The sequence below is a fragment of the Thunnus albacares genome, chromosome 7, assembly GCF_914725855.1.
Source record: "Thunnus albacares chromosome 7, fThuAlb1.1, whole genome shotgun sequence".
Classification (NCBI taxonomy): domain Eukaryota; kingdom Metazoa; phylum Chordata; class Actinopteri; order Scombriformes; family Scombridae; genus Thunnus; species Thunnus albacares.
This window is the reverse complement of record NC_058112.1, coordinates 11001734-11009027: the sequence shown is the minus strand read 5'-3', so window position 1 is coordinate 11009027 and position 7294 is coordinate 11001734. Positions and strand designations below refer to the sequence as shown.

Here is a 7294-nt window from a genome sequence, read left to right as displayed (position 1 = left end):
ATTTATAAATCACTGCAGTCCTCTAAAAAGACAGATGAGGGCGTCAGAGACCCTTAACTCACTGTGGCTGGAGGCGCCGAAAGAACCGTGATGGAGGATATTCTTAACATGACTGCTGCAGTAATTGGCAGGTGGGTAAAATGGATGATAAGCAGTGTAAGGAAAGGGGAACACATAAGGAGCTTTTTATAGCTTCCAGGACGAACGGCAGCATTGAGAAACCAATTCAGGGAAACCATGAAAACAACTATACTAGCCTGTACACATTTTAGATGTTTACAAAGAAAAAAAAAGGCCACAACTGTATTATTTTCATGTGAATGACATCGAATGACCAAAATATAGCTAATGTAAGCTGTTGAAAGTTGATATTTTCAGCTAACTATGCTAACCTACATGTTGAAGTCACCATATCTGTGCAAGTTCATTTTGGCCTGTAGCCTATATTTTGTTAAAACAACCCCCAGCACATAGATGGAGACTATAAAATTTACCAGTATGTTCATGGGAGCTGGTGAAAACCCCCTCATTATTCTTGAAATAATTTGTCCTGCTGGAACTGAATATATAAAGCTTTTCCCTCCTGGACATCGACAGCAATAATGTACCGCAGGGCCCTTTGCTTAAATGAGGGATCTCTACTGGAAGGCACTATATGATATAGGAGCATAAAGTCAATTTAGAGCTGCTCTTATTAAGAGGGCACTTAACAGTGTACCCTGAAAAAATGAACAATGGAGTTTATAGAAGTTATTGAAGTTTATAGAAATAGAAGTAGCAGGGTTAAGTGTGTTTTCGAGACAGAGAGAACCATAACTGATCTATTTTCATCTCTCTGACACTGACTCATCACTGACAATTCTCAGTGATTTGCAAAGAAAACGGAGGCTCAGAATGCCTGAATAAGACCAGATAATGAAGATCAGACAGCTGGATCCATGGTTGAACCATGGCTAATGAGGGGTGGGAGTGTCCTTGGGTTTAGTCCCATGTGTGCATCATATAGGATATGCTGCAGGACCACCACGTCAGAAGAAATGATGAGTTTGCTCGGCTTGGGAAGCCTTCAGTATATTCATATTCTCCCTAAATGGGTCCCTTATAATCCTCTCAGCCTCATAAATAGCACAACTGGTCGAGTAATGGAAACCTGCCTAATGGCTGGGTCTTGCTGGGATAATTAACTGAGAAAAGAATTGAGTTGAGTTTCATTGTGCATCCGAGGTAATGTTCTCACTCTCTAAACTGTGTTTCAAAGAGAACATCATCACTGCCTCTTTGAAAAATCTCATCTCTTAGCTGGGGCAAAGCAAGAGGGACACTGAGCTGTGATAATTTTCGTTTTCTTTTATTTTTCAATGACTATCTCCTGTGTCTTTTGATGATGTGAGAAATCTTTTAATGTGCTGAAAGAAAGTCGTGATTGTTCGGGGCTAGAACCAGTAACTGTTCAAATCAATGATCATTTCTTAGCACGCTAATCACTCAGACAACCCCAGGCTCCTCTAATCAGAATGTAGATATAATAAAAGAGCTTCTCTGACAAGATGTGGCCCTGAAGTTGCACATTTTGTTTCTATCAAAACAACAGGCCATGCATTAATCATGAAATTATTTTTGGCTTTTTCCTTCAAAGTGGTTGCTGTTGTTCTCATTTTATTACACATACTGAGTATTTCAATGAACAAACCTCAGCTTTTATTAGGTGTGGCGTCCTAAGTAAAAAGCTAAAGAGAGGCTCGGTAATGAGATGGTTTTGTTTTGTTGCTGTTCTGTGCAAAACGGAGTTTTTAAGAACCTTCTGTTAGTTGCACTGCATGATTATTGGTGAAGGTAAATTATGAACCTGGTTGCACACGTTGCTCCATAATTAATATCTCTATTAATATACTGTTGTGGTTTCTACAGCACAGCTTAAATACTATAGTAGGTGGTAGGAGCCTTAAGGGGATCACAGATCAAATCTAATTAGCCGTACCTAATACATGAGGGAAATGTCTTTATATTTATCCAGCTCCTCTAACTGCTTTTTGCCTTCAGGTTCTGATGAGGGGAAATGTCTTGAGGGGCCCATATACACAGGAACACTACAGTGAACGGCACTACAGAGCTGCTGCTCCTGTCGGTGTCACGGTGCTTCCAGAAATGGCTCTTTGCTGCTCTTCCAGGGGAACATGTGGGGTAGGGTTGCCATAAATGTTCACTATAAACGTTCACAGATGAATAGCAACGACAGAGCGCGATGCTTAGTCATCCATTTTAATTGTCCTGTCATTCTTTAATAAACCTGCCTGTTTCAGCCAATTATTTCATTGACTACTGCTGAACAGTCTATTTTAAACACTCTACTTACTCTGTGGCATAAACTGGCTATTAACTGATGTTAGTGCCAAATCCTCTTAACTATTCCATTAACACACATTTCCTGTTTTTTTTTCCCCCCCTGCTTTGCCCGAAAAAATAATGGACATCTCGCAACTTAAAGAACATACAAGTTACATTATGGGACCTTCATCTCCTCGGTCCCATCATCCCTTGTCTCTTAGAGCACAGAAGCAAAGTCAGAGTGTTTTAAATGCTAGAAGGCAACAACCTTTGCCTTCAGAGGCTACGTCTGCTTCTGTTTGAGTGAAGGGAATGGATTTGCTCAATTATTCATTAAGTAAACATGAAGCTTTCTAATGTTTGTTGGCTGCTTTCCTCAGTGCGATTTTTTTTTTCTCACTGCCCCGCGGCTCTCAGTTATCTGTTGGAGAAGAGGGATGATGAGAATGTTTCATGATTTTTTTTTTTTTTTTAATGTATCACAGCTTTATTGTTTTTATGTGCGTGTTGGTGTTTGATCTCAGGAGATAACTGCTGCAACCCTCAAGTAAACTATCCCTCACACTCTGGCCTGGCCCCCGTGATTGAATTAGCCTTTGCTACAGCTATCTCCCATGCTGGCAGTCATGGCAAATTTCACCATGTGAGACAACATGATAAAAGACAGGATTTGATTTGCATTCATGAAGCACTTAGGTAGTTCAAAGAGAAGTTGCAGAGGGGAACAGAGAACAGAGACAGTTCAGACAGTGTCCTTTTTTAGATGTCACCATTTAAACTTAAATGACAATAGCAGGGATGTTACATGAGGTCATTTCCCATCAATAGGCGCCCTGTCACACTTTGTTCCAAGGTTATTCTAGTTCACATATTTTTAAAATATCTTTCCTGCCTCAGGTCAGAGATGGTATACACTAGTGAGTGTGGGACGGCTCTGGCGACACAGCCCACAGCTTGTGCCACGTAAAAGAATACAGCGATCAACCAATATGAGCTTTGTGCTCCAGCTGCAGGCTGTGATTCAAAATTGTCTGGGGGCTCACTACCAGTTAGCTGAGTTATTGCCTGAAAAGAACAGTTTACTGCAGAGAGAGGATTCGGCTAAAATTGCAGTGATGGATTGTGGCTTCAAATTGATAAGGATCTTTCAACGGGAGCTTTGATGAATTTTCAAACTGAATATAGATGTAGCCTACATATGAGCAGACGACCATTGCGTGACATTGAATTACAGTGCATATCCAGCATAACATCACACCCCCAGTGCGTATGAATATTGATCCGTGCATGTCTAAAGTAAAGGTTGACATGACAAGGGAGACAGACTCAATAGAGGGTACAGCCATGCTCTCTTATCCCATTATTTCCTTATCTTTTTTGACAATTCAGAGCCCTCCAGTCCATGTAATACTTAGTCTTCTGACTTGTCACATATGGAGAGGTGAGGGGAATTGGAAGAGTGCAGTCTGTGGGAATTAGCAATAGCCACCTACAGATTAGGTTTAGAGTGCTCTGGGAGCTTGGCACGCTGGCAGAGTGGGAAGGGAGAGGAAGAACAATCAGGGTGACAGTGTTAATTCTGAACTCTGGTATACATATAACACTGGCTGCATAGATGTGTGGAGTCTTTCTCAAATCATCATGTTTACACAACTTAACAGCCCAGCTAATAGCACTTGGCATTTATATTGATGCATTTACTGTTTTTTTTTCAGTTTCTTTGAGCTGTAAATGAAACATGTGATTATGCGAATCTGCAGAAATGCAGTGCATAACTGTAACCCAAAGTTTTTTGTGAAGAGAAGGTCGTGGGTTCAGTTCAAGCTGGGAGAAGGTGTGTGAACACATTGAAATTGTAACGCCTCCCTCAACTACTGTGTTGTTGAGCAAAGCACCCCTGACTGCTTGAGCCAGTATTGGGAGACTTTATTGGTTGGTTTCCAAACAGAGCGTCGCTGGGGAAAAAAAGGAGCATATGTGTTCACTCGACTTTCTGTAGACAGGAGGGATGAGAGATTTTCTCTCCATCAACACTTCTTTATGCTGAGAGCGGATTTGTGGCAGACTGTGTCATACAGCTGGAAAGGCTTTCGCTGCGTCTGCACAGGCTCATCCGGCGTGGAGAGGTTTGAGGAGGGGACCCTCCTGACCATCACACAGGGTGGGGTTCACCGAAGAGCTTTGTCCCCGTGCGCCGCCACGCCCCCACGCTTGGCGCTGTCCGGTGCTTTGGTGCTGAACGCTGGGTACGAATACATCCAACTGCCTGCAGCGCTGTGGACTGCCAGCACGCAGCCGTGCTGCATGGAGCCAAGAAACGGATCTCCCAGGATGAAAAAGCTTAAAGTTCAGAGCTGTCTCCTGGAAGGATCATACCGTGGATAACTATGAGGGAAATGTTTCTCAAGTGTTTCTCTTTTCTTTTTTAATGATTTTCTATCAATCCTCCTGAGTCGTTTGGAGGTACATAACTTGCCACCAACATGATTTGGGGTGTTTTGTTATGCTGCCTTCTCACACCGGCTGCTGGATATCAAACACAGGAGCGACTGCCTTTCTTTCACGGGCATGTTTTTGAGAACTCACCGACGGCTTCTAAAGTAAACGGACTGAGCATTCCGGTGAGGCGCATCGACGCGCAAAAATGGTGCCCTGTCTCCGGGATGCACTTCAAACTGTACGGAAACGGCAGCGAAGATTTCCGCGCCTTCGTCCACCACAAGCGGGGGAATATAATGCTAAAAACTTCCACGGTTTTAGACAGAGAGGCTCGCTCAGAATACCTGCTGAGCGTCGGTGTGTGTTGCCAGACCCGCCTGTCGGAGTCTGCCGTCTTCGAGGTTGCGTCGGTAAAAGTGGACGTTTTGGACACCAACGATCACGAACCCACTTTTCGCAGTGCAGACACCGTCCACATAACTTTAGATGACACCACAGCTCTCCGTAGCGTGATTTACAGGCTGGAGGCTGTTGACGCAGACAGCGGAAAGAACGCAGAGTTGACATACATTTCACTCCCCAAAAATGGCAGTTTCTATGTTGTCCCGAAAACAGGCGAAGTTTTGCTGGTTGACTCTATCCTGGGTCTCCCCTCTAAAGTCAAATTCTGTGTTTTTGCCAGAGACCATGGGTGGCCCCCTCTGACCAGTAAAGGTGTAGTGGTTACTATTGCTCCACAGCGGTGGGCAACGCGTCCTGCTGAGTTAGCTGGGTCAGGAAGGGCAGGGCGGTCGCCGAGGGCGCTCCTTGACCCTGGCACCGTGGTCTCCCTCAACGTGTCTGAAGATGCCAGCATCGGCTCGGTCATAACGAGCCTGAGTCCCACCAGGTTTCAGTCGGCCGTCTACGAGTTGATTTACCCGGAGTCAGAGAGCTCTCCGGTCACCGTGGGGCGCGACAGTGGAGATATCACCATAACCAGGAGGCTGGATAGGGAGACAGAGCCTCTCCTGGAGCTCACTGTTAAAATTCAGGATAAACGAGGTGTGTACAATATCCCACTGTTAATCCGCACTTAAGTTAGGTCATGCATCCCTCCCCCTCTCTCCCTTCCCCCTCCCCGTCCTTTCCCCAGGAATTATTTGCATTTTGGTGATAATGCCCTATTTTAATGGAATGCTGCACATTACATGCACATGGTAAAACTGTGCCGCCATCTGGACACCTCACCCTTCATCAGTGGAGCCCCCCCACCTCCCACCCCCCTGACAGGCCTGACATATCCATCAAAACCAGACAGGGCTGTCATTATAGCCGCAGCATAGACTCATTCCACAGGTGTGCCTCACGATCATCCATCCATCCACATACCTGACATATGAGCTTAAACTATGCAGCATCCAGGGGAATGATTTCCATGTACTCTGATATTTGTCCAGTTTATTAATGATATGCATGAGTTTCAAATATGAATGCTACACAGTCATTTGTAGCAGGGAGAGGATGAGTTTTTCTGTATACGTTGGAGTGTTTATGTATGAGTCCTTGTGAACTGGGTGAATTATGTCCTTGATTGACATAGTTTGTGACTGTGAAGTTGTTTTCACAGCTAATCCTTGCAGAGTGGCAAACCACTGCGACCCTCTCCCTCTCATCTACTGGCATTACCCCTCTAATCCTCCTCTCATTCACTCTCTAGTCCCATGGATTTAAGGTAGCACTGCCACAGTCAGGCAACCTCTTGAATTCTTGGTGGAAAGGTGAAACTCATGCATATCAGTTATTCAGGTTTTGTTTTGCTGCCCCAAAAGTTAGACTTCAAGCTTAAAAACAAGAAAGAAAAAAAACATAAACAAGAAATTAAAATGCTTTGTCACTGAGCTACACAGTGTGCGGTGTTTTCATTTGTGTTGCCATGCTGTTTCATTGCACAGCATGTTCTAGATTGTAATTGCACGCCTGATTGGGACACATTCCTACAAAAGGGGTGTGTGGACGTTTTTCAGAGAGAGAGCAAAAATAGTCAGATTTCTGACTTTTTTTTTCTTCTTCACAGATGTGTAACAGAAATAAGCCACTCTAGCCTGACAGATATTCAGATACCTTCCTCCATTTTACCTCTCTCACCTGCGAAACTCTCCTTTACTGATCAAAGGCATGGCATGTCCTTTATCCTGTGACTACAGCTTTCCAGAGAGAATCCTGACAGGAGTCTGGGAGGACAGGCCTTTCTTCTGCTTGTCTCATTCCCAATCCTTGCATACACAGCTCTCTGAGTGAAGGAGTCCATTTTAGCTGTTTTTTTATTTTTTATTTTTGAGAGATATAACCTAATCTCCCACGTAAATTCGCTTCCTACCATTGCAGTTTGGCTTGCTTACAATAGTGGTCTGTCTCAAAGATGAAGGAGCGAGCTCATAGACACATGCTTTGTGTGTATGCATCTGTCTTTGTAGGTGTTTGTTTGTATGTAAGGCTGTGCAGTCATACTAAAATTGACTCCAGGTACAACAACAAACTGTTTTAATAA

At 43.9% G+C, this 7294-nt stretch overlaps 1 protein-coding gene across 2 annotated transcripts in view; it reads left to right on the top strand.

Annotated features, from left to right (window-relative positions):
• The first annotated feature begins 57 nt into the window (after positions 1-57).
• Positions 58-7294, top strand: part of LOC122985574 (neural-cadherin-like) — a 99443-nt gene continuing 92206 nt past the window's right edge. The window contains exons 1-3 of one of the 2 annotated variants that reach the window (XM_044356338.1): positions 58-131; positions 2041-2181; positions 2486-5808. In XM_044356338.1, coding sequence (XP_044212273.1) covers positions 4809-5808 — 1000 coding nt within the window. In that variant the 5' untranslated portion in view covers positions 58-131; positions 2041-2181; positions 2486-4808. The remainder of the gene's footprint in view (positions 132-2040; positions 2182-2485; positions 5809-7294) is intronic. The other variant, XM_044356339.1, reaches the window with a different exon arrangement.